General features: G+C 45.8%; 1 protein-coding gene across 1 annotated transcript; it reads left to right on the plus strand.

Moving 5' to 3' along the window:
* The first annotated feature begins 911 nt into the window (after positions 1-911).
* LOC140741731 (cytokine-inducible SH2-containing protein-like) lies at positions 912-13,947 on the plus strand. The gene is made up of 3 exons (XM_073072050.1): positions 912-1,790; positions 11,287-11,528; positions 13,057-13,947. Exons 1-3 carry the CDS (start codon positions 1,771-1,773, stop codon positions 13,539-13,541), a joined length of 747 nt encoding a protein of 248 aa, XP_072928151.1. The 5' UTR covers positions 912-1,770; the 3' UTR covers positions 13,542-13,947.
* The last annotated feature ends 12,243 nt before the right edge of the window (positions 13,948-26,190 follow it).

A 26,190-nucleotide genomic window follows, 5' to 3' on the forward strand; every position in this document is an offset into this window, starting at 1 on the left:
CCCTGTGATTAGGCGAGGGTTAAATCGGGGGCTGCTGGCTGGCGGGGCTCGAAGGGCCGGAAGGGCTCATTCCAGGCTGGACCTCGACAAGTAACTAAGTCAGCGGAGGATGGGAAGTGGCTTGATAGAGGCATACACAACGATAAGAGACGTAGATCAAACGGACAGCCAGAGATTTTTCCCCAGGGTGGAAATGGGGCATAATTTTAAGGTGATTGGGGGAAAATATGGGGGGGGGGGGTGAATGTTAGAGTTTTTTTTTACATAGTGAGTGGTGGGTGTGTGAACGCCCTGCCAGGGATGCCAGTGGAGGTAGATCTTTGCAGACGTTTAAGAAACTCGCAGACGGGTTGGCACATGGGTGTTAGAAACACGGAGGACTCAAGAGGAAAGAGATTGATCTTGGAATCGGTTAAAATTTCGGCACATCATCGAGGGCGGAGGGAGCTGTACTGTGTTGTTAATGTTCTATGAAACTGGAGCACTCGTGGGAAACCCATGCCAACTCCACACAGACGGCGCAGATCCAGACAAGGCTGGAAAATCAGACATCGGCAGGACCCGAACCCCAACCTTTGCCACTGCAGGAACCGCTACACTAGCGTGGCGCCGTTAAGTCAAAATTGAATCGAGGGAGGTAGCAGTGACTAACCACGGCACAGTTATGTCATTCTAACGCACACAACATGCTGGAGCATCTTTGGAAAGGAGTAATCAGTCGACGCTTCGGGCCGAGACCCCCCGTCAAGTTTTCTTTCCTGGCTCGCTGAGTTCTTCCAGCATTTTGTGTATGTGTGTGTGTGTGTGTGTTGCTTTGATTTCGAATATCTGCAGATTTTCTCTTGATTATGTCATCCCAACTTGGTACAGGATTACCCCAAACACCTGCCTATTTTAATGACGCCTTCTACTTGTAAGGTTCAAACAACCCCTCCCTTAAGAACAGTCCTACCCCTCCCTTTATTGTCCTGGACCCGCCTGATGCTGCAAGGTACCATCCCGGGTTGTTTGTTTGGCCGGGGTCGTGTTACACAGCATGGTGTACAAGCGCCAGGCTCTCTTATTGGTTTCAAAGAGACTCTCCTTCCTCGTCTTGACGCACAGCTGTGAATTCTTGGAAGTTTCCTGGAACTGTATCAAAGGCATTTCTGTCATCGGCCGTGACACATTCTCTGGCAGAAAACCTGACCCAGAAATAGAGGGAGGGGGGCGGGGTGGGAGACTCTAGTCACCGGTAAACTGCTCCCTGCGATGAATTAAACGCGCCTTCACACTCAAGCTGAAGAAAGTCGAGTCAACGGATGGGGAACACGACGGAGCAGGTCCCCGCCTTTTAATTGGTCGCCGGACGGAACTTTGCTGCGGTTTCGCTCTTCAGAGTTGCTCTCTCACTCGTGAAATTCTAGGAACCCCCGTCATTCTTGGAATCACATTAACAGGGCACATCTAAACCCGGCAGTCATTATCGACGTCCTTCGCCCGGCGGTCTCAGTGTTCATTTGGGCTTTGAACTTGGTGGAGACGGAACGCAGCGGACTCTTTGAATTTCAGAAGTGAATTAAGTAAACACGACTGGTGTTTAAACATTATTTATTTTGTTTATTATTATCTACTGCAAAAAAAAATAGTTGCAGATTCTTCCTCCTCCTGCGTTTTCATAACCGCCACCCTGCGCTGGAAGGCGAAACATTACCCGCGTGAAGAGATAGATCCGAGTGAACAAACTCCGTCTTCTTCAAACTCCAAGAGAGTCCAGCCTGGCCAATTGACATGTTACTTTGCCTGCGAGGGTGAGTGTTACTTTCCTCTCGTGAGATTGTCTCCCGCGTGAAGCCTGTTTTGGCGAATTGTTGTAGAGTTTTGTTTGTGCCGACACAATCAGGTGACAACGAAATCGCTGTTAAATGTCCCAGCGTTGTCTATAAGAGAGACAATAATTTGGGGAACTGGGGATGCTAAAAAAAAAATTAACTGTAAAATGATTGTTTTAAACGTTTAAAGAGGTGATTTCAAGAGGGCAGTCCCGATTCAGGAGCCGGTAGGAAATACGGACTGAATCTAAGCACATAAAGGATTGGTAATCCCACTGTCTCCGTTCTGCGTCGACCGCGTGAATCCGTGGTCCCTGACATTCCTGAGGGGAGTAGCACCAATACCCCTCGCAGTAAGTCTTCAAAACCGGGTTTGGGGGCGTTTAGTGATTTACAGCGCGGAACGAGGCCAGTGATCATACAGGTAAACTGATGCGTTTTATTGTACGTCGCGCACAAAATGCTGGAGAAACTCAGCAAGTTGGGCAGGATTGATGGAAAGGAATAGAAAGAGTCGACGTTTCAGGCCGAGACCCTTTATGCAACTCTTGATTATGCCACGGTAGAGTAGCGGTTAGCGCCAATCTATTACAGCCCGGGGAGCTCCGGAGTTTGGAGTTCGATTCCGGCTCAGGTCCGTGAGGAGTCTGCCCGCTTGGGTTTCTCCTGGTTTCCACCCACAGTCCAAAGACGTACTAAACTGTCCCCTGCCGGACTGCTGAAGCGGTGTCGTTCCGTGATAAATGAGTATTTCCCTCCATAGGTGCTTGCTGAGTTCCTCCAACATTTTGTGTGCGTTACTCGTATTTATGGTTCTGTTGTATAATGTTAACAAACGGCTTACGGAAGGTAAAAACGGATTCTGGCCCTTGTGGAGAATGGGGGCCAAACCTTAGGGGTGGGGTTCTGGTAAGTGGGACGTCACAATTAGCAATCGCCATTCATCGCCCACATTTCAAGTTGGCTAAATGATTACAGTCGCCAGTTGACTAGTTGTCCGTTCGTCTTAATCAGTGTTGCTGTTGGAATTATTCCCCGTTTCTTGCTCATCCCATCCGATTTCTGATCAATCCCCACCGTCATCTTCCACCCACCTCGCGAAATCGAAATTTGCCCCCTCCCCGCCCCGAACCCGGCGACTCTTTAATCAACAACCACACGTTGTACTCCACACAATGACACCGCAGTAAGATTGACGGAGCAGAGCGGGCTGTCATGTGAAAGACTTGGTGGGCGAGGAAGGTTGGAAGGAAGCTGGGAAGCCCGAGTCTGAAATGAGAAAGGCGAAGGGAGAAGATTGAGGGAGGCGGCGAGGGGGGGGAACTGTGGACATTGGACAGAATCCACGTGGTTTGCAGCGGGATTCGGGGATCGGCGATGGCTATTTGCAATGGGAGTTATTGAGAACCAGTCTGACTGCCTGAGGGCTACTTGCCGGAGCTGCTAACAGGGAGTGAGGTCCACTCTCTGCCCGGGCGTGAATTATGCAAACTTCACTCTCTGAATTATTAGTAATACGCACAAACTGCTGGAGGAACTCAGCAGGCTAGGCAGCATCTATGGAAAAGAGTAAACGGTCGGCAATTTGGGGCTAAGGCCATTCATTAATACTGTTCACTCTTTTCCATATTACTTTGATTGACAGCATCTGCGCATTTTCTCTCGTCGGTGAATGATCACGATAACGAAACGCCGGATGAACTCGGCAGGTCAGGCAGCATCTGTGGGAATGAATAAACAGTGCCGCCGAAGGGCGTCGGTCTGAAGCGATGACTGTTTTATTCCCCTCGCCAGTGATGGATGTCAGGTGCCGGTGGCAAAGCCCAGGTGCAAAATCATGACGCCACTTGTAAATAGTACACTTGGCAAAGCAGGTGCGTTTCCCACAAGGGCAACGTTTCCCGGGTAGGGAGGCTCGGTCTACACACAGTGTAGTAACCTCAGCCAAAAGGCGTAGGAAGCTACATCAACAGTTCATTGGGAGGGTGAAGCAGTTGCACTCCAGTGTGACATGACTCCAGTGTTATTGGTGTTGTTTAAAAGTTCAGTGATTGAAGATGCCCCCAGTGTTGGCCATTGCATCTGCCTTCCTCCAGAGGTGGTGTCACGGAGTGGCATGTCTGTCCATGGCCTCCTCTACTGGCACAATGAGGCTTCTCTCAGGCTGGAGGACCAACAACTCTCATTCATCTGGACAACCTCCAACCTGATGGCACGGACATCATTTTCTCCAATTTCCCCCTTCTGTCTTTTCCTGTTACTCATTCTTCTTCCCCTCCTACCCCTCTCTCCTACTCACCTGCCTATCACCTCCCTCTGGTGCCTTTCCTCCTCCTCTTTCTCCCATGGTCCACTCTTCCCCCCTGTCAGAATCCTTCCTCAGCCCTTCCCTCATCCATCTTATGTCATCTCCTGCACCTCACTCACCCACCTTCCCCCTCACCTACCATCTGCCATCCTTCCCCTCCCACCCCCCCACCTTCTTACTCTGTCTTCTGCAGCTTTCCCTTCGTCCTGATGAAACGTTAACTGCTTCTCTCTTCTCAGATGCTGCCCAACCCGCTGAGTGTTTCCTTTTTCCCTTCTGCTTTTATTTTTCATTTCAAGTACCTTGTTTTTGTTTTGATTCTTACCCCAGGAAGCAACTCCTCGTGTAGTGAGGGGGGAGGGGAGCAAGCTAAGGCACAGCAAGCCCCCATGGACAGTGACAAGCTGGTGTGGCAAGTTTTTTGGTGATATTGGAAATGGATCACCAAATATTTATTTTGGTGATATTGATCAGGGTTTAAATCCCCTGCCCTTCCTTTGGCACTTGCAAGTTACCCCAAAGGGGTCAGGAGATCTCTTTTGAAGTCAGATTTCCTGAAGGCAGCACCTCTGACTGAGTAGTGTTCCCGCAACACTGCACTGCAGAACATCAGCCTGGGAATCGTGTTTTTCCTGTGTGGGATTTGAACCAACAGCTTTTGGGGGGGGGGGGGGAGGTGAAGGTGTCACTCAGCAATGATAGAGACAAATAGGGGACTGCAGTTGCTGGAAATCTGCAGCACAGACACAAAATGCTGGGGAACTCAGTGGGTCAGTCAGTCAGCATCTCTGGAGACACACACACACACACACACACACACACACACACACACACACACTCACACACACACTCACACTCACACTCACACTCACACACTCACACACATACACACACAAACACACACACACACACACACACACACACAAACACACAAACACACACACACACACTCACACACTCACACACACACACACACACACACAGTGCTGGTGTGGGTGACAGTGGCCTGATGCATCTCAGTGGGGTCCTGGTTCAGGGGGAAGCAGGAGAGTCTGGGAGCTGCCTCCTGGCCTCAGCAAGGCCACAACAGCACTGTCCTTGCCTGTGGGTTTGCTGGTGAGGTTGGGATCAGTGTGGAGAGAGTGGAGGGCACTCTGCTGGAGCAGGTTGGTGATGCATCTTCCGAGAGCCATTGTTGTGCACTGTTGCTGGGAGTATCCACCATGTGAACAGCTCTGTCTCAAACACCCTGTTTGTACTCGCTATGGTTCAGCACCCAGTTCTACTCTAGGCTGCACAGGACTCTGTCACAGCTTTCTCTGTGGAAGCGATGATACAACTGCCATATACACTTACAGAAGCCAGCATTAAAACAATTTTGTATAGCAGCCAATGTCTAAAATGGTGGTGTGTTGCAACATCAAATTCATAAATATGAATCTGTAAGAAATCTTGAAGGCTTTTCTAAACCAGTTAGGGCACTTGAAAAAAAATGAAGGGGGGTGGTGGGGTGTGTGTGTGTGTGTGTGTGTGTGTGTGTGTGTGTGTGTGTGTGTGTGTGTGTGTGTGTGTGTGTGTGTGTGTGTGTGTGTGTGTGTGTGTGTGTGTGTGTGTGTGTGTGTGTGTGTATATATATGAATTGGAGTTTGGTATGTGTGCTTCAAAGTTGAAAATAAATTTATTATCAAAGTACATATATGTCACCATATACAATACATCCCTGACATTCATTTTCTCATGGGCGTACTTAAATCCTCAGCAGAATCAGTGAAAGACGACACCAGTCTGCAACCAGACTGCAACCAGACGACAACCAGTCTGCAAAAGACAACAAACTGCATAAATACAAAAAGACAGAAATAATAATAATAGAGAAATAGGCAATAAATACCAAGAACATGAGATGAAGAGTCCTTGAAAGTGAGTCCATAGGTTGTGGGAACACTTCGGTGATGGGGCAAGTGAAGTTGATTCAAGTTATCCCCTCTGGTTCTGAAACACGATGACTGAGGGATAATAACTGTTCCTAAACCTGGTGGTGTGAGTCCTGGGACTCCTGCACCTTCTTCCCGTGTATGTGTGTGTGTGAGCGAGAGGGAGGTACCTGGGTTCACTGCCAACAAATACAACACAAAAAGGGAAACAAACCAAACTAGATCTGTTAGTTTTCTGTCTGTCTGAATTCCCCTATTTCCTCTTTATGGATAAGTGTTAACCAATACAGCTGCACCAGTTCTTGGCAGCTCTATAACCAAAGCACTCATCTACCTCGGTAATTAATATTGTTCCATGTCAGAGAGCCCAGGGTTACAAAGCTCATTGAAACAGTTGTTATTAGCCTTTCACCCCCCTCAGTAAACACATCGTTCCTGTTCTTCTTGTACTGAAGGCATTGACAGTGTCTCAGCCCCCTCTTCAGTGTCTCCTGGAGGAATCATAGAAAATGCTTGTTATTTTTCTTAAATAACTGATTATTTAGCCAGTTCTGATCCTGATGAGGGATGTCGGCCCGAAACAGCAACTGTTTATTCCCCTCCATAGATGCTGCCTAACCTGCTGAGTTCCTCCAGCATTTCGTGCATGTGTATTGCTCAAGGTTTCCAGCCTCTGTGGGATCCCGTTGCGTTTATGATTTTTTTTTACTGACTCGCAGGGTGTGGGCCGGCTGCAGTGGTGACTCGCCGCTGCTTGGTACAACGAATGACTCAGCAGGTTTGGAGACAACCACATTACTGTGGGTCTGAGGATGGAGAAGTTATGTGGGACTAGTGAATTTGTGCAGCAGCCTGCTAGTTCCCTGCCCTACATGTCTAAAACTTAGTTTTTAAATTCACGAATCATGCGATGAATTCAGGTTAATTCCCCCAGCCAACTGTGGCAGAATAATTCAAATCCACTTTTCAAAACATGGTCGGGAAAGGCTTAGACCCTGTAGAGATGCCCTTTTAAGACGATATGGAATGTGTGGAATTCGTTGCCAGAGGGCAGTGGAGATCAAGTCACTGGGTGTATTTAGGGCAGAATAATCCTTAACCCCCTTACTTGTTGACAAATTCTTATCATTAAACTTATAATAATAAGTTATAGTAATAATAACTTATTTCTTATTATAGTTTACTACGACTGTATTAAGTCTATATATACTGTGTGTGTGTGTGTGTGTGTGTAAATAATATATGCATGCTATTGGTTATTCAAAGCAGCTGCTTATTTAGGACAATTCTTGAATAACAAAAATAAATTCAGAAAATAGCTGGGATTTCTTTAATCTATTTGGGACAAAATGCTGCTTAAATGGAACAGGAGACTGTTGATGAATAGGTTCTAACCTGTCATGTGCATGGAACAGCTGCACCAGTTCTTGGCAGCTCTATAACCAAAGCAGTGTTCAGAACAAACCACCTTTAAGTACCGTCACTTGTGTGTGTTTGTGTTCAAAAAGCAGTGAATTTTGTCACTGACGGTTGGCGAGGGGTAAGCAGTAAGACAAGATAGAATTGTTTTTTCTAACTACAGTTTCAAGCATTCAGGCCTGGAGGTGCCAGAAACGGCCAGGAGTGAAAATGAAATGATTTCACCACTTCACCACTAGGAAGAATTTGAAAGTATCAACAATTGTCTTGAAAGCTGCAATGAAAATGAAGGCTTGGAGGATGCAATCACTGAAAATGCTGAAGGCAGTACATTGTCTGCACTAGATGTCTGATCTGATTTTGTTCGTTTACTGTCCATAAGACATGGGAGCAGGATTAGGCCATTCAGCCCATCGAATCTGCTCCGCCATTCCACCATGGCTGATTCCAATTCCCACTCAACCCCTTACACAGGCCTTCTCGGCATATCCTTTGATGCCCTGACTGATCAGGATAAGGACAGTTTCCACCTTAAATGTACCCACGGATTTGGCCTCCACCACAGTCTCTGGCAGTGCATTCCACAGGCTCACTACTCTCTGGCTAAAAAATTCCTCCTCACCTCTGTTCTAAAAGGTCGCCCCTCAACTTTGAGGCCGTGCCTTCTAGTTCTGGATACCCCGCCGGAGGAAACATCCTCTCCACATCCACCCTATCTAGTCCTTTCAACATTCGGTAGGTTTCAATGAGATCGCCCTGCATTCTTCTACATTCCAGTGAGTACCGGCCCAAAGCTGCCGAACCCTCCTCATATGTTAACCCCTTCATTCCTGGAATCATCCTCGTGAGTCAATCAAAAGTACATGGCGGCGATACTGGATGAATTTCTCCGTCGATAGCTATTAGGAGATAACACACAGTTTTATAGTACTGAAGTGGTATTGATAGTGTTCGAATTTGTTCTGTATTTCATTTAAATACATCGCTTGTTGTTCAGTTAAATAGTAGTTTGGCATTTTTATGCCTTTTTAACTATTTCCATAAATAACTCAGATAATTGAGGCAACTGCTTAATTGGGCCAAAATGAGGGAGGTCCTGCTTTTCAGCTTCTTACCCAGCTCCCTAAATTCTCTCTTCGGCATCTCCTCTCCCTTCCTACCGATATGCACCAAGACTTCAGGCTGCTCACCCTCTGCCTTTAGAATGCCGTGGACCTGATCCAAGACGTTCCTGACCCTGGCACCCGGGAGGCAACGTACTCTCGGGATATCTCTGCCATGTCCACAGAATCACGTCTCTATTCCTCTAACTATGGAAACCCCTATCACGACTGCCGTGCTCTCCCCCCCCCTTCCTTTCCGAAAGCGTTGACGATCTATTCATTTCCATAGATGCTGCCTGACCTTCTGAGCTCCCCCCAGCATTTAGTGTGTGCCACCTTCTTGAAGCACTGTATTTTGAAGGTATCTTTGACAGGGGGAAGGTTTGCCCCCGTGCTGAGGCTGACGGAGACTACAGCCCTCTGCTGCCTCTGGCAATCCTGTACTTTGGGGCCTCCAGAGCAGATGGTGATGCAACCAATGTCCTCATCATCATTATGAATTATTAAAAATATGAATATAGTGATGTGATTAATTCTGAATTATGCTTTATACTCCAGTCAGTAATGAACACAGTGATAATCGGTTATTTACAACCTTGCTGTGATTTTCTCAGCCTTGTTGACATCTATAGATGTGACTTCTGACACCAGGCAGGCAATCCCTGAAGAGTATTGATAATGGCTGGGGTCACCCATTGCCCAGAAGAAGACAATGGCAAACCACTTCTGTAGAAACACTTGCCAAGATGGATATTGCTGGCAGATAAGGAGAAGCCTAAAGTACTCTGCATGAGAGCCAAATGGTAACTCAGGAGAGAGTAGATCCCAAAGACCGAAGGACACAGGAACAAAATTAGGCCATTCTGCCCCTCGAGCCTGCTCTGCCATTTCATCATGGCTGATTTATTGTCCCTCTCAACCCCATTCTCCTGCCTTCTCCCTGTAACCTTTGACACCCTTACTAATCAAGAATCTAACAACCTCCGCTTTGAATACACCCAATGAGTTGGCCTCCACAGCTGCCTGTGGCAATGAATTCCACAGATCCACCTCCCTCTGGCTAAAGAAATTCCTCCTTGTCTCTGTTCGAAAGCCTTCTATTCTGAGGCTGTGCCCTCTGGTTCTAGATCTCCCCACTCCAGAACCATCCTCTGCAATTCCACTCTATCTAGGCCTTTCAATGTTTGAAATGTTTCAATGAGATTTCCTGAGTACAGGCCCATTTTACAGTTGTACATGTTGTTGGTTAGGCCTCTCCTGAAGTTCTGTGTTAGGAAGGAGGTGATTAACCTGGAATCCAGGAATGTTGCCTGGATTGGAAGGGTTGAATTATAAGGAGAAATTGTCCCAAGATATCAACTCTTTATCCCCTCCATAGAGGCTGGCCTGCTGTGTTCCTCCAGCATTTTGTGTGTGTGTTGCTTTGAACAGGGGAGTTGGATAAATACTTGCAAAGGAAGAATCCTGTCACGTGCTGTGGAGACCTGGGCTCATTGTTCCAGAACAAGTTTCCATTTTCCAATGATCTGACATTTTACTGCTGATTTTAATCCTGTTAGTTTAAGATGCTAAATGTCAGTGGAAAACTTTGAGTCAGAGTTTCAGCTCTGATCACTGGAAGGATCCGTGGAGATTAGTGCAGTCCAAAGAACTTGATTTGAACAGACACAAAATGCTGGAGGAACTCAGCAGGCCAGGTAGTATCTATGGAGAGGATTAATGAGCTGATGATTCATGCCGGGACCCTTCATGAGGACTGGGAAGGAAGGGGAAGAAACCAGAATAAGAACGTGACGGAAGGAGGAAGGAGTACGAGCTAGAAGGTCGTGAAGGAGAACGTGGCTCGGTGGGGAGGGGACATAGAGAGAAGCTGCCAGGTGATTGGTGGATAAAATTTGGAGAAGGTCACTGGGTCATTGAGGGAATAAGCAGTGGGTGGGTTGTTATGGATAAACCCTCCTCTGCTTTTTTCAGCTGGCGCCAGGGCACCTGTTAAGCTGGAGTCATGGTGGGATTCAGCATGAAAAGGCCTTTCGGCCTCTCAAGTCCATGTGGGCCATCAACTACACTAATCTCACTTTTGGCCCCAGCTTGTATTCTCCCCACTTTCTCATCTTCAGGCTCCTGCAGCGACTCCGTCAGGGGAGCGTTCAATAGAGTTGTCACAGCACTGGGAGGGGAAGGGATGAACTGGTGAGAAGCCTGCCATGTTCAGCTGGTGAGCTGGCAAGAAGGGGCCCCCAGTTGCTGAAGAAAAAAAAACCCCATGGCTTTAATTTAACTAATTTATTTAAAGATTAGCTTTATTTGTCGTTTGTACACCCAAACTCCGAAACTTACAGTGAAACACGCTGTTTGTGTCAATGACCAACACAGTCTGAGGATATGCTGGGGGCAGCCCGCGAGTGTTGCCATGGCGATGGCACCAACATAGCGTGCCCACGACTTACTGATCAATATGTCTTTGGATTGTATGTGTGAGGAAACTGGAACACCCAGAGGAAGCCCAGGCGGTCACGGGGAGAATGTACAAACTCCTTACAGGCAGTGGCGGGAATTGAACCCGGATTGTTTGCGCTGTAAAGAGTTACGCTAAGCTCTGGTTTTGGCCCGGTAGTCTGCGTTTCTCACTTTACGGGGAGTGTAAGTGGGCTGTATAATTATATGGAAACTCGTATTGAAAGGAATCTCTTTTTCTCTTTTCCCCGTAGACCTTTGCCGGTACAGCAAGGAACAAGAACCATCAGTCTACCCCAGTCCAGGTCGGACATATTCATTTTCTTGGAGCAACAGGAGAACAGGATCCCGAGGAACGTGCCCCCGATGACCTTCCAGGAGGAGAGTGCTCCGGTGGCGCCGGGGCGGGGGCTGAGCGTGGAACCCACCCCGAGCCGGGATCCTGAGGACGATATGCAATGTCTGACCACTACTCTCCGCCAGCTGGACCTATCAGGTCAGACCGCCCGACCATCCGGGCCATTGCTGTGCTTCAATGTACATACTCTCCTATCAGATTCTTTCTTCTTCAGCCCTTTACCTTTTCCACCTATCACCTCCCAGCTTCATATTTCATCCCACTCCCTCACCCACCAACCTTCCCCCTCACCTAGTTTTACCTATCACCTGCCAGTTTGTACTCCTTCCCCTCCGCTCACCTTCTTATTCTAGTTTCTGCCTCTTTCGCTTCCAGACCTAATGAAGGGTCTTGGCCCAAACCATCAACCGTTCATCCCCGTCCATAGATGCTGCCTGACCTGCTGAGTTCCTCCAGCGTGTTGTGTGTGTTGCTCTGGATTTCCGGCATCTGCAGAACCTCTACTGTTTATGAGGGCTCGGTGTTATAGCATTTGGGAAGTTACAGGCCTGAGCCCACACCCTGCTGCTGGTGCTCGGCATGTTGATGTTTCTTCTGGCTGGGTTGTCCAAAAGTATGCGTCGTTGTCCCAAAATGTGGTGTCATTCACTCAGGACAAATTCTGAGGCAGTACTCTCCAAAATTCTCTACCCAAGAGAGCTGTGAGGGGTCTGTAGTCACTGAGTACTCTCAGTGGCTGGTATTTATTAAACAAATCAAAAGAAATGAGGTTAGCAGACAAGTCACACAGAAATGCGGATCAGCGATACTCAATAGTATTGAGTGGTAGAGCAGGCAAGAGGGTCCAAAATGGCTTCTATCTCCTGTACTCCTATTTACAATCATTTAGGCTAATACCCTCGTGAACATGGGACATGGTTTAGGGCTAAATCCAAAGAGAGATTTTCAAGAACCATACTCTCCGAAATGCAGCCTCCCAGCAAGATCTTGTGGCGTGTGGAGAGGTTTTCAGGAGGGCTGTATCCCCTTAAGAGATGGGACGTAGAAACTGATGGGGTGTATCAACAAGGCGACATCCATCATTGAGGATCCCCATCACCTCTTCTCATTACTCCCATTACAGAGGAGGTACAGGAGCCTCAACATAGAGGACCCACACTCAACATTTTAGGAACAGCTTCTTCCCCTCCACCATCAGATTTCTGATTGGTCCATGAACCAGCCTTTGAACACTACATCAATATATTTTTGCCCTCTTCTTGTACTGTTAATTTAATTTTGTTTGTTTATGTTCTTATATTTCTTATTGTAATTTTGTAGTTTAAAAAATATACTGCACTGTGCTGCTGCTGCAAAACAGCAAATTTCATGACATATGTCAATGATATTAGATGCTAATTTGATTCTGATTTTGAGGATCTGGGACCTTTGGGCTTCTGAGAAGTGAAGCCCTTGGGTTGTGGGTGTTTGAGTGCACGGGGCCTGGGAAAGTTATGTAGGTGGGCAGGCGGACAATGAAATACAAGGCTCGTTTCAGAGCCGAGTGTTTGATAGACATGGAGGTCAGCCCTCCTAATGAAGGTCCTTCCATCTTGTCCGAGAGGCAAGGATGGATGGGAGGTATGGGCTGTTCAGTGAAGTAACCTGTTTTGTGTTTCCATTGCAGGATGGTACTGGGGCTCGCTCACTGCCAATGAGGCCAAGCAGCAACTCAACAGGATGCCGGAGGGGACCTTCCTCATCCGGGACAGCTCGCACCCCAGCTACCTGCTCACCCTGTCGGTGAAGACCAGCCGCGGCCCCACCAACGTCCGCATTGAATACAGCAACGGCAAGTTCTGCCTGGACTCGTACTACCTCGCCAAGCCCAGGATCCTGGCCTTCCGGGAGGTCCTCAGTCTCATCCAGCATTACGTCACCTCTTGCACCGTGGACCGGTGCGACAAGGCGGCAGACTCTGCGGCCCTTCCGCCCAAGGACACTGCCATCCACTTGAAGCTCATCAAACCCCTTCACCGGAAGGACTGCTTCCCCTCTCTCCAACACTTGTGCCGATTGACTATTAACAAGGCCACCCGTGGACAAGTGGACAAACTCCCCTTACCAAAACCCATACAGAGGTTCTTGGAAGAGTACCCATTCCTCTTCTGAGGTTTATCTGGAAGGAGGGCTGCTGGGGGATGGGGTGGGAAGTGGGAGACAGGTGCTTCTTTTTGGTCTTGGCTGAGAAATGGCCACTTCATGGGTGCTTTAGTAACATTGACATGGAGTAGATACATGCCACATATTTTATTCAGTTCTCCATGGACTTGGTGGACTAGACCTGGCAGATTTGTTCCAGAACTAAAATGTGAAGCAACGCATCATATTTGGAATATGTGGATTGAGTGACTGACTTAATATGGAACAGAGTACAGATCTGCAAAAAAATAACATACAATTCTACAGCTTTTATATTAAAAGGAATGCACTTTGAACATTTTTAAGGTTACTGTATTTAAGAAAATAATGACCAAAAGCAAATGCAATATTTTCTAATAAAGTATTATTAAATCACTTTGAGTTTGTATTGAGAGGACTATTCACTGTGAGGGCAATTGTTGGAATTAGAATTGCTTTATTATTGTAATTTTCATGGTGATTCTGTTTGAACAAGGGCTGAAAGTGTAAACAGAAGCCCAGTGTGAATGGATGCTGAGTTCCCGTTTGGAGATCGTCTCGAAAAATAACCGAAATGCTGCTGTGGATTAGCTGTAGAAGGGTAGACACTCAGGTCTTGCTCTGGTTTTTAAAAAAAATGCTCTTACCAGTATTGTTATGTTTGTTCATAATAAAGACAAACGGTGTGGGTTTATGTTAGAATATTTTATTACCGAAATTTTTCTCAACACTCAGTGTGCAAAACCAGCTCCGGTTTCGGGCGAGCCCCTTGCATTGTCCACTGGGTACTGAAGTTCTTCATTTTGAATACATAATAACACATCTTGTATCAGTCAGTGAACGTACCGAGAAGGTTAACTTTTTATGGTTCTGGGCCTGTATTCGCTGGATGGGAGATCTCATGGAAACCTAGCGAATATTTGAAGGCCTAGATGGAGTGGACGTGGAGAGGATGTTTCCAATAGTGAGATAGTCTAGGACCAGAGGGCACAGCCTCAGAATAGAGGGACATCCATTTAGAACAGAGATGAGGAGGAATTTTAGCCAGAGAGTGGTAAATCTGTGGAATTCATCACCATAGAGAGATCTGGCGGTCAGGTCATTGGGTATATTTAAAACAGAGGCTGACTTGTTCTTGATTAGTAAGGACGTCAATAGTTATGGCAGAATGCAGGAGTGTGGCATTGAGATGAAAAATAAATCAGCCATGTTCGAATAGTGGAGAAAACTCGATGGGGTGAATGGCCCAATTCCGCTCCTATATCTTATGGTCTTATGTATTGAGGTACTGTTCCTGCTGATCAAATCATTACACAGTGCATCGAGGTAGATCAAAGTAAAACACTATCGGAACGCGCTGCCGAAGAGGCAGATACATTTGGGAGATTTAAGTGACTCTTCAGTCGGCACATGGATGAAAGAAAACTGGAGGGCTATGTGGGATGGAAGGGTTAGATTAATCTTCAAGTAGCTTAAAAGGTCAGCACAACATTGTGAGCCAAAGGCCATGTGCCTTACTGTTCTGTGTGTAGATGGGTACTTGATGATATTTAAGGAGCTCAAGATGTAGGTAACTGGGATCAAAGGGATTCCCTGAGGAGGTTAACGGGTATAGTAGCACACTTCAGGAACTGGGAAAAAGAGGAAATGAAATGTCTTTGGCAGATAATGTATTGGAATTGGTTTATTCTTGTCACATGCACCGAGATACTCTGAAACGTTTCTCTTGCATACCGTTCTGACAGAGCAGATCATCACACAGTGCATTGAGGTAGAACAAGGTGAACCAATCACAGAATGCAGAATAAAGTGTAACAGCTGCAGAGAAAGTGAAGAGCAGGTAAACAGACGTGCAAGATTAGAATGAGATAGGTTGTGAGGTCAAGAGGCCACCTTATCAAAGTCGGGAAACATTTAATGGTTTTATAACAGTACACCTGGCAGAACAAGCTTTCAGGATTTTGCATCTTCTGTCCAAGTGAAGAGGGGAGAAGAGAGAATGTTGGAGGTAGGTGGGGACCCTGACTATATTGGCTGCTTTACTGAGGCAGCAAGAAGTATAGAACAGGGCTGGGAAACTTTTTTGACAGCTCGTGCCCAAATTGGAGACGATTTTCTGAAAAATTCTCTTCTGTGCCATGGTCATATTTTTTCTTTTTCTTGGGAAAAAACATCAAAATGGAAAAGATCCCACTCTTGCTATGATCCTTTAACATATTCCTCATCACTGAGTGCTTTCCTGCTTCATTCGGCAGTAAAGATCATCATTATGATCATTTAAATATGGATGGGATTTAAAGAATCAAGGGGCAGCATTGCATGCCAAGTGCCTACATCTTGGGCACACATACCATAGGTTCGCCACCCCAGGTGTAGACAATTTCTCTGTTGTAGTAAGATCACTTAAGAGCATCTCACTGGCTTAAATGTTCTCCCCAAACCTCTGGGCTGTCCCCTTCATGGACACTGAGGAGCTGATCGTGTTCAAAATCACAAAGGGTTTGATGAAACAGATAAGCTACACTCAGTGGCCATTTTATTAGGTGTCTCCTGTACCTAATAATGTGGCCAGTGAGAGTACACTTGTGGTCTTCTGCTGCTGTAGCCCGTCCACTTCATGGTTTGATGAGCTGTGCATCCTCTGCACACTGCCGTTGTAACACATGGTTATTAGAGTTACTGTCGCCTTCCTGTCAGCTTGAACCAGTCTGGCCGTTCCCCTCTGACCCCTCTCATTAACAAGGCCTTTGCACCCCCAGAATCACCACTCACTGGATTTTTTTGTTGTTGTTTTTTTCACACCATTTTCTGTAAATTCTAGAGACTGTTATGTGTGAAAAACCCACGAGATCAGCAGTTTCTGAGATACTCAAACCACCCCGTCTGGCACCAACAATCATTCCACGGTCAAAGTCACTTAGATCACATTTCTTCTTCATTCCCATTCAGAGGTTTGGTCTGAACAACATCAGAACCTCTTGACTATGTCTGTATGCTTTTATGCATTGAGTTGCTGCCAGATGATTGGCTGATTAGATATTTGCACTAATGAGCAGGTGCCGAATAAAGTGGGCACTCAACGTAGTTTCAATGAGAGTAGAGCATCAGTAACGCCAGAGGACACATGTTTCCGGTTAACCAGGACAGCAGGAGAATCCCTAACACACTGAGTTGCTGTCTGAAGGAGTACTGGCAGCAGCTTCAATAATAATGTGCACAGAAGAACTTCCTAAAGGAATGCAGGAGCAGAGCAGAACTTAGAGATGAACTGCATAGCTTTTTCAAAGGGCTGTCGAAACCAGGTTTAAAGTTACTATGACGTGAAATTTGTTGTTCTGCGGCAGCAGTGCATTGCAAAATAATAAACAAAACTTATACCATAAGAAATTCATACAAAAATTAAATTAAATACGTAGTGCAAGAAGAGAGCAAAAAAAAGGAGGAAAAAATGGTGCACTGGTGTTCATGGGTTCATTGTCCATTCAGATGGCAGAAGGGATGAAGCTGTTCCTGAAACCACACCAGGAAAACATTCCTCTGTCTGTTAAAACCAGCCCCAGTCTAGACAAAACAAAGGTTATTGCTTTATCTACATTTCTCCCATACATTCAGCCAGCGACGAGTTCTCTTTAGAACAACTGACCTCTTCCGGTCTTGAATATCTCCATGAATCTACTAACAGTCCTAAGAAGCACATTGAAGGAGATGGCCAGATTAGGGTTGAGCCAGTTGAAATCAGTGCAAAGAGTCTGTCCATACTTCTCTGGACTGAGATCAACCATGAAGTTTATTCCCTGGAGCGCAGTAGAATGAGAAGAGGTCTTATACAGGTATACAAAACAATGAAAAGTATAGATAGGATAAATTCATGTCAGCTTTTCCCCCTCAGGGTGAGTGAGATAAAAACTGGGGGTCATAGGTTTAGGGTGAAAGGTGAAATATTTGAGGGCAATCTGAAGGACATTCTGGAGGTGGTGTGACTGTGGAACTGAAACCTGAAGATATTTGGAGGGATATGGTCTGGGTGCAGGCAGAAGACCAGGCCAATATGTACTGGATAGGCCAAAGAGCTTGTTTCTATAGTGCAGACCTCTATGACTCACTGAATGGTGGAGAAGTCTTGAAGCGTATGTGATCTACTCCGTTCCTCATCCAGTCTGAGCCAGATGCTTGGCTGCTCCATCACCTGACTGGACTCCTCAGGTTTACTTCTAGTCAAGTTTGCTTAATGCTTCTTAAAACACACCCTCAAGCTTTGGTTTGACACTTTGAAGAATTCTTTCTATATTCTTGACTTTCACATTTAATTCAAAGATCAAAATAAATTTATTATCAAAGTAGACAGGGAATATATGTCACGATATACAATCATAAGATTCATTTTCTTGTGGGCATGCTCAATAAACCCAATAATCATGACAGAATCAATGAAAGACGACACTCAACAGGACAGATAGCCAGTGAGCAAAAGCCAGCAGAATGTCAAATTACAAAAGGGAAAAAAACACTATATGTCAGTGGGTCATGTGAAATTGAGTGAAATTACCCCACTGGTCAAGAGCCTTTGACGTTTGACCTTGTCTCTTTAAATTTCATGTAGGAAAGTACTGTAGACGTACAGCAAGGCCTGAATGACAATGGTGTTCCTTTGAAAGAATTGTTCAGTCATTCTCACTCTTTCTCCATTTCCTTTCGAAACAGAAATTCAATTCACTTATGGTGATTTTCAGCAGGCCAGGCATCCTTCCCAACATCAAAGCCGTATTCAAAAGACACTGCCTCAAGAAGGCAGCATCCATCATTAAGGACGCTAATTATCTACGACATGTCCTCTTCTCGTTACTGCCAGCAAGGACAAGGTACAGGAGCCTGAAGATCCATTCTAGTGCTTCGGAAACAGCTTCTTCCCCTCTGCCGTCAGATTTCCGAATGGCCCATGAACCCAGATTCCTTAAGGTTGTTATAGCCAGGGGAGGTAGTGGATCACTATTAAATGGTGTGCATCTCAAATAGACTCTGACAACCATCTCCTGGCCTTCACGTGCAGTTTAGCTGCCAAGCCTGATGGAACCGTTTCTACTGGCAGGAGAAGGGGTAAAGGCAGGTTACTGACATCTTAAGACCAGCTGCTGATTCATCAGCTGCATGGAAGAGGGTGAGCCTGCTACGTGGGCAACAGCTTGCTCTCCATATTGTAATCACATGGCTTGCATTCCATGCAACACCCAAGGTCGACCTCGACCAATGGAAGGCCTCATATCCATGAACCCACGAGCTCTTCCTTTGTCTATATTTTTGCACAATTTGTCTATTTTTGTAAGCTATAGTCATTTTATGTCTTTGCCCTGTACTGCTGCTGCAAAACAACAAATCTCAGGAGATGCTCAGTGATAATAAATCTGATTCTGAGTGGAACTGAGGTGTGAGGCTGGAAAATAATTATATCATTAATAGTCATAACTTGGACCCTTATCGATGAATCTTCAGCACAGAGGGGATAATTCTATCTATTGTTCCTAGGCCGCTTCTTTGAAAAAGCTGTCCAAAATATCCCCAGTCCACATGAAGGGTCTCGAACTGAAACATCAACTGTCCATTCCCCATCATAGGTGTTGTCTGCATTGCTGAGTTCCTCCAGAGCTTTGTGTTCTATCCAATATACACACCTGCTTCTTCCAACACACAACAGACCCTTTGCAAAGTAATTATCCAATTGCTCTTTCAAAGATGTTATTTTTCTCTGCCTTTCCACACTAGCAACATGTTCCGCTTCACAGCTATTGTCAGAACTCTGATGGCACAGAGGGAGAAACTGTTCCTGAACCGTTATGTGTTCAGTCTCTTGTTCCTCCTCCCTGACTGTAGTAGCAAGAAGAAGGCATGTCCTTGATGGTGATTATCGTTGGTGGTGGATACCACGTTCTTGAGGATGTCCTCTTGAAGATGTTCTTGACGGAGGGGAGGTTTGTGCCTGTGATGGAGGGGGCTGAGTCTACGACCCTCCGCAGCCTCTTGCGATCCCTCGCATTGGAGCCTTCATATGAGACGGTGATGAAACCAGTCTGAGCACTCTCCATTTGTAGAAATTTGCTAGACATTGGTAATATTAAGTGTCCTCAAACTCCTAATGAAGTAAAGCTGCTGGTGTGCCTTGTTTGTAAGTAATGCACACAAAATGCTGGAGGAACTCAGCAGGTCAGGCAACATCTATGGAGGGGAATAAACAGTCCACATTGACTGAGACCCTTCACCAGGACATTCCCCTCCATAGATGCTGACTGACGTGCTGAGTTCCTCCAGCATTTTGTTTGCGTTCTCAAGATTTTCAGCGTCTGAAGAATCTCTTGTGTTTGTGCCTTGATCATGATTGTATCAATCTGTTGGACCCAGGATAGATCCTTCAAGATGTTGACACTCAGGAACTTGAATTTGTTCACCTTTTCCACCACTGACCTCTCAATGAGGACCGATCTACATCCTCCTAACTTCTACATCCTGAATATACTGTACATTCAGTGGTCATTAGGTACAACTGTACACCTGCATGTTAATGCAAATCTCTAATTTTCCAATCATGTGGCAGCAACTCAATGCATAAAAGCATGCAGACTTGGTCAAGAGGTTCAGTTGTTGTTCAGACCAATCAGAACAGGGAAGAAATGTGATCTATGCAAGTTAGGCTGTGTTGGTGCCAGACAGTGTGGTTTGAGTATCTCATAAACTTCTACTTTCCTGGAATTTTCATGGACAGCAGTCTTTAGAGTTTACAGAGAATGGTGCGAAAAACAAACAAAAAAAAACTAGTATGCTACAGTTCTGTGGGTGAAAATACTTTGTTAATGAGAGAGGTCGGAGGCAAGTGGACAGATTGATTCAAGCTGACAGTAACTCAGATAACCACATGTTACCACATTGGTGTGAAGAGCATCTCTGAATGCACAACACATTGAACCATGAAGTGGGTGGGCTATAGCAGCAGAAGATCACATTGGGTTCCACTTCTGTACCTAATGAAATGGCCTCTCAAGGAACTAAATTTGACATCACCAGATACACCAACAAACTTTTCCTGAAACACAGAGCAAGAAGTATGTCACTAAAGACACTTGTAAATTTCTACAAATGTACCATGCAGAGCATTCTAACAGGCTGCATCACCGTCTAGTTTGGGGAGGGGTGGGAGTTGTCACTGCACTGGATCAAAATAAGCTGCAGAAAGTTGTGAACTCAGCCTGCTCCATCATAGGCACTGGCCTCCTCAGTATCCAGGAGATCTTCAAGAAGAGATGTCTCAACAAGGCAGCACTCATCGTTAAGGATCCCCATCACCCAGGTCATGCCTTCTTCTCAGTACTACCATCGGGAAAGGAGTACAGGAGCCTGACGGCACACACTCAATGATTCAGGAACAGCTTCTTCCCCTCTGCCATCTGATTCCTAAATGGATATTAAACCCATGTACACCATCTCACAATATTTTTTTTGCACTATTTACTTAATTATATTATTTTTTATATATACACCCACAGTGCTTATAACAAGTATTCTCCACCCCTTTGAAGTTTTCATGTTTTATTGTTTTACAACATTGAATCACAGTGGATTTAATTTGTTTTATTTTTTGACACTGATCAACAGAAAAAGACTCTTTCATGTCAAAGTGAAAACAGATCTCTACATAATGATCTAAATTAATGACAAACACAAAATAATAGATTGCATAAGTGTTCACTCCCTTTAATATGACACACCAAATCATCACTGGTGCAGTCAATTGGTTTTAGAAGTCACATAATTAATTAAATGGAGATCACTTGTATGCAGTCAAGCTGTTTCAATTGATAGTAGAAAAAATCCACCTGGATCTGGCAGGTCCAACTGCTGGTGGGTCAGTATCCTGGCAAAAACTATACCACAAAGACAAAAAGAACACTCCAAGCAACTTTGCAAAAAGGTTATTGAAATGTGCAAGTCAGGAGATGGATGCAAGAAAATTTCCAAGCCATTGAATATCCCTTAGAGTACAATCATCAAGAAATGGAAAGAATATGGCACAGCTGTAAATCTGCCTAGAGCAGGCCGTCCTCAAAAACTGAGTGACTGTGCAAGAAGGGGTCGAATGAGGGAGGCCATCAAGAGATCTACGACAGCTCTGGAGGAGTTACAAGCTTCAGTGGCTGAGTTGGGAGAGACTATGCTTGCAGCAACTATTGCTGGATGCTTCACCAGTTGCAGCTTGTGGGAGAGTAGCAAAGAGAAAGCCTTTGTTGGAAAAAAAACTCACATGAAATCTTGGCTAGGGTTTGTCAGAAGGCCTGTGTGAGACTCTGAACTTGGCTGGAAGAAGGTTCTATGGTCTGATGAACCCAAAATTAAGATTTTTGGCCGCCAAACTAAACGGTATGTTTGGCATAAGCCAAACACCGCACATTATCAAAAACACACCATCCCTACCATGAAGCATGATGGTGGCAGCATCGTGCTGTGGGGATGCTTCACTGCAGCAGGCCCTGGAAGGGTCATGAAGGTAGAGGGTAAAATGAATGCATCAAAATACAGCGAAATCCTGAAGGAAAATCTGATGCAGTCTGCAAGAGATCTGCGATTTGGGAGAAGATTTGTTTCCCAGCAAGACAATGAGCCCAAGCATAAAGCCAAAGCTACACGAGAATGGCTTAAAAATAACGATGTTAGTGTGCTTGACGGGCCAAGTCAGAGTCCAGACCTCAATCCAATTGAGAATTTGTGGCTGAGCTTGAAAAGGGCTGTTCACTCACAATCCCCATGCAATCTGTTACAGATTGAGCTGTTTTGAAAAGAAGAATGGGGGAAATATTGCAGTGTCCTGATGTGCAAAGCTAGTAGAGCTTTATCCACCCACACAGACTCAAGGCTGTAATTGCTGCCAAAGGTGCATCTGATAAGTACTGACTTGAAGAGGGTGAATGCTTATGCAGTCAATTACTTTGTGTTCTACATTCATCATTAATTTAGATAACTTTATAGAGGTCTGTCTTCACTTTGACACAAGGGAGTCTTTTTCTGTTGACCAGTGTCAAAAAGCCAAATTAAATCCACTGTGGTTCAATGCTATAAAACATGAAAAGTTCCAAGGGGGTGAATAATTTTTTCTTGATGCTGTGTGGTATACTGTATTACTGCAATTCAGTTTTTATTATTAAGTTTTGCGATGTGCTGCTGCTGCAAAAAATCAAGTTTCATGACAGAATCTGGCGGTATTACTGGTTTTGTTTTTTTACTGCAGGTGGGGAGGGGGTTGATGTTCTTGATGCAACTTGCATGATTTGTTTTTGTGTGCGGAGGGGTTGATTATTTTCTTTTGAAAGGCTTTCGTAGTTTTTGTTTTGTGGCTGTCTGGAGAAGACTACTCTCAGAGTTGTACACACAGCATATGTACTTTGATAATAAATGTACCTTGAACCTTGATATTAAACCTGATTCTGACATGCTAATGGCATGTTGGCCTTCATAACAAGGGGAGTTGAGGATAGGAGCAAAGGGGTCCTTCTGCAGTTGTACAGGGCCTTGGTGAGACTACACCTGGAGTATTGTGTTCAGTTTTGGTCTCCAAATTTGAGGAAGGACATTCTTGCTATTGAGGGAGTGCAGCGCAGGTTCACGAGGTTAATTCCCGGGATGGCGGGACTGTCATATGTTGAAAGATTGGAGCGACTGGGCTTGAATACACTGGAATTTAGAAGGATGAGAGGGGATCTGATTGAAACATATAAGATTGTTAAGGGATTGGACACGCTAGAGGCAGGAAACATGTTCCCGATGTTGGGGGAGTCCAGAACGAGAGGCCACAGTTTAAGAATAAGGGGTAGGCCATTTAGAACAGAGTTGAGGAAAAACTTTTTCACCCTGAGCGTTGTGGATCTATGGAATGCTCTGCCTCAGAAGGCAGTGGAGGCCAATTCTCTGGATGCTTTCAAGGAAGAGTTAGATAGAGCTCTTAAAGATAGCGGAGTCAAGGGATATGGGGAGAAGGCAGGAACGGGGTACTGATTGTGGGTGATCAGCCATGATCACATTGAATGGCGGTGCTGGCTCGAAGGGCCGAGTGGCCTACTCCTGCACCTGTTGTCTATTGTCTGACTCTGATTCTGAAAGAACTACCTGTCTCTCACCTGACAGAGGCCAGTGAGTCAAAGGACGGTTGAGCAATGCAGATTTGGGTGAGATTCAACAGATATTCTCTTACACTAAAAGGTGAAAAATAAAAACAAATGGAGGAATAGTAAACACGAGGAAATCTGCAGATGCTGGAAATTCAAACAACACACACAAAATGCTGGATGGAACACAGCAGGCCAGGCAGCATCTATAGGGAGAAGCACTGTCGACGTTTCGGGCCGAGACCCTTCATCAGGACTCTGAAACGTCCTGAAACGTCGACAGTGCTTCTCCCCATAGATGCTGCCTGGCCTGCTGTGTCCCACCAGCATTCTGTGTGTGTTGGAGGAATAGTAAATTTGGCTTTGTACACACTGATGTGTACAGGAATTTAAGTTTGATAGCTATTGGAATAGAATGATACTATAAAAACACAAGGACTCCAGAAAGTAAGAAAGGTGCCTAGGGATAGTTTTGGGGACTTTGAAGGAGGTGAGGGGTCAGATTAGGGTTTAGGGACAAGGATTGGAGGATTTTGAGGTCAGGTCTCTACTCTGTGCTTGTAGACAGCGCTATGGATGGGTGACCAAGGACACTAGGAATCAAGGCCTCTGCTCCCATCTCGAAAGGGCCTGTGATGTTATGAAAGACTTCTAAGATCCAGGCCTTCACTTCACACAACGTAGGTGAAGGAATGAAGGACATCCGTCGTTGTTGGGCTCTTCCAAGTCTGTGCATCTCCATGTGATCATGAGGCACAAGGTCCAGCCGAGCAGCATGCTTGGAGCTCAAGCCGCGTGGTCCCGCCACTGGCTAGTCCAGCGAGGTGGGGTGGGGTCGATACTGAGCATCAATGACCAAAGGTTGAATGGCTGGAGGCTCGGAAGCCTGACCTGGAATTGGAGCGTTGTTCGGGTGTATGGATGAGGTGAGGGAGGAAAGGGGCTAGTTTTGCTGTAGTTGTTTTATTGCCTGTTTTGTTCTGCCTGAGCTCTGTGGGCTTGTTATGTTGGCTCTGAAGTGTATGCTGATGCTTGTGGGCTGCCCCCAGCTCACCCTGAGGTTGTGTTGATTGTTAACGCAAATAACACTGTATGTTTCAATGTACATGTGATAAATAAATCTGACTCTGAAATATGAACAGGAGTAGGCCAGCAGGCCCCTCAATCCTGTCCCACTACTCAATATGACCGGGACTGATCCATACGGTCCTCAACTTCCCTTCTGTGTCAGTTCCCCTTAGCCCTTAATTCCCTGATCTTTTTCAATCTCCACCTTTAAAAGTATCTAACAATCTGACTTCCACTTCCCTCTGGGTCAGAGACTCACGACCCTCTGAGAAAAGAGATTTCAATTCTCTTCAGTTTTAAATGTCCTGCCCCATGTCCCCTTGTTTATAGACTCTCCCATCAGTGAGAACATCTCAGACTCTCACCCACTGAACCCTATTAGATCTTTTATCTTAGAGGAGGCACAGTCATGGTGCATTCATCAAGCTAGAGGTCTAAGAAGGATTGTTCTTGAGACCCGAGTTCAAATTCCAACATGAGAACGGTGGCATTTAAAGAGAATTTGTGTACCTTTGCAAGATGTGCGACCCCACCCATTATCAATACTCTTCAGCAATTGTCTGCCTGCCATCAGTGGTTGCCTAACCAGGACTTGTGATATGCACCGGCTATGCTTACAACCGACCACCACCTGCTCCCACGGCTTCACATAATCCTAAGCAAATGCTACACCTTGCCCAAGGGTGACCTACGGGCTAGCGGAGGGAAGGAGTGCCTTACACCTCCTTTGGTGGAGATGTCCCTCCACTCCACCACCCAATTTACCGATACAGCACAGTAACAGGCTCATGCAGCCCAATAAGTCCATACTGCCAAATTACACCCATGTGACCAATTAACCTACTAACTCTTATGTCTTTGGAGGCCCTCTATTGGTCAGGGTCAACAATAGATGTTATGTCCCAGCTGTCTATATGAAACGCAAGCCAGGGCAGTACGATATGCAGAGCAAGCTGTTGCCCATGCAGTAAGCTCCCCCACTCTATGCAGCTGATGAATCCAAAGGAACGGCAGAGGCTGACACAACTTGGCACCAGCAACACTGCAGGAGTTGCCGGTCAGCGTTGAACTCAGTGTAGGACTGCCTGACGGACTCCAGCTCTGGATTTCCCCTCAGAGTTTACTTCAGGAGCCTTGTCCATGGGTGGGTATAACCACAAGGCCGTGGAGGTTTGGGTTCAGAATGTTCCTTCTCCCGGATGAGCTGCAAAATTGACTGATCAACCCCATCTGCCTAAAGCGACTGGTTTTAAGGCACCAGTAACTCACCTTTGCCCCTTCTCCTTAGTAGAAATAGATCTGTTGGGTTTCGTCTTTGGAATGTGGGAGGAAACCGGAGTACTTGGAGGAAACCACGTGGCCACAGGAAGAACGTGCAAACTCCTTTCAGACCGCGGCGGGAACTGATCTCTGAGCGCTGGAGCTGTGAAGTA

Source organism: Hemitrygon akajei, chromosome 19, assembly GCF_048418815.1.
Source record: "Hemitrygon akajei chromosome 19, sHemAka1.3, whole genome shotgun sequence".
Classification (NCBI taxonomy): domain Eukaryota; kingdom Metazoa; phylum Chordata; class Chondrichthyes; order Myliobatiformes; family Dasyatidae; genus Hemitrygon; species Hemitrygon akajei.

Bases quoted from the DNA above. Each gene is read 5' to 3' on its own strand.
- LOC140741731 (XM_073072050.1), top strand. From the start codon at position 1,771: ATGTTACTTTGCCTGCGAGG. The intron at 1,791-11,286 runs GTGAGTGTTACT...TTTTCCCCGTAG, and splicing joins ATGTTACTTTGCCTGCGAGG to ACCTTTGCCGGTACAGCAAG. The intron at 11,529-13,056 runs GTCAGACCGCCC...TTTCCATTGCAG, and splicing joins CCGCCAGCTGGACCTATCAG to GATGGTACTGGGGCTCGCTC.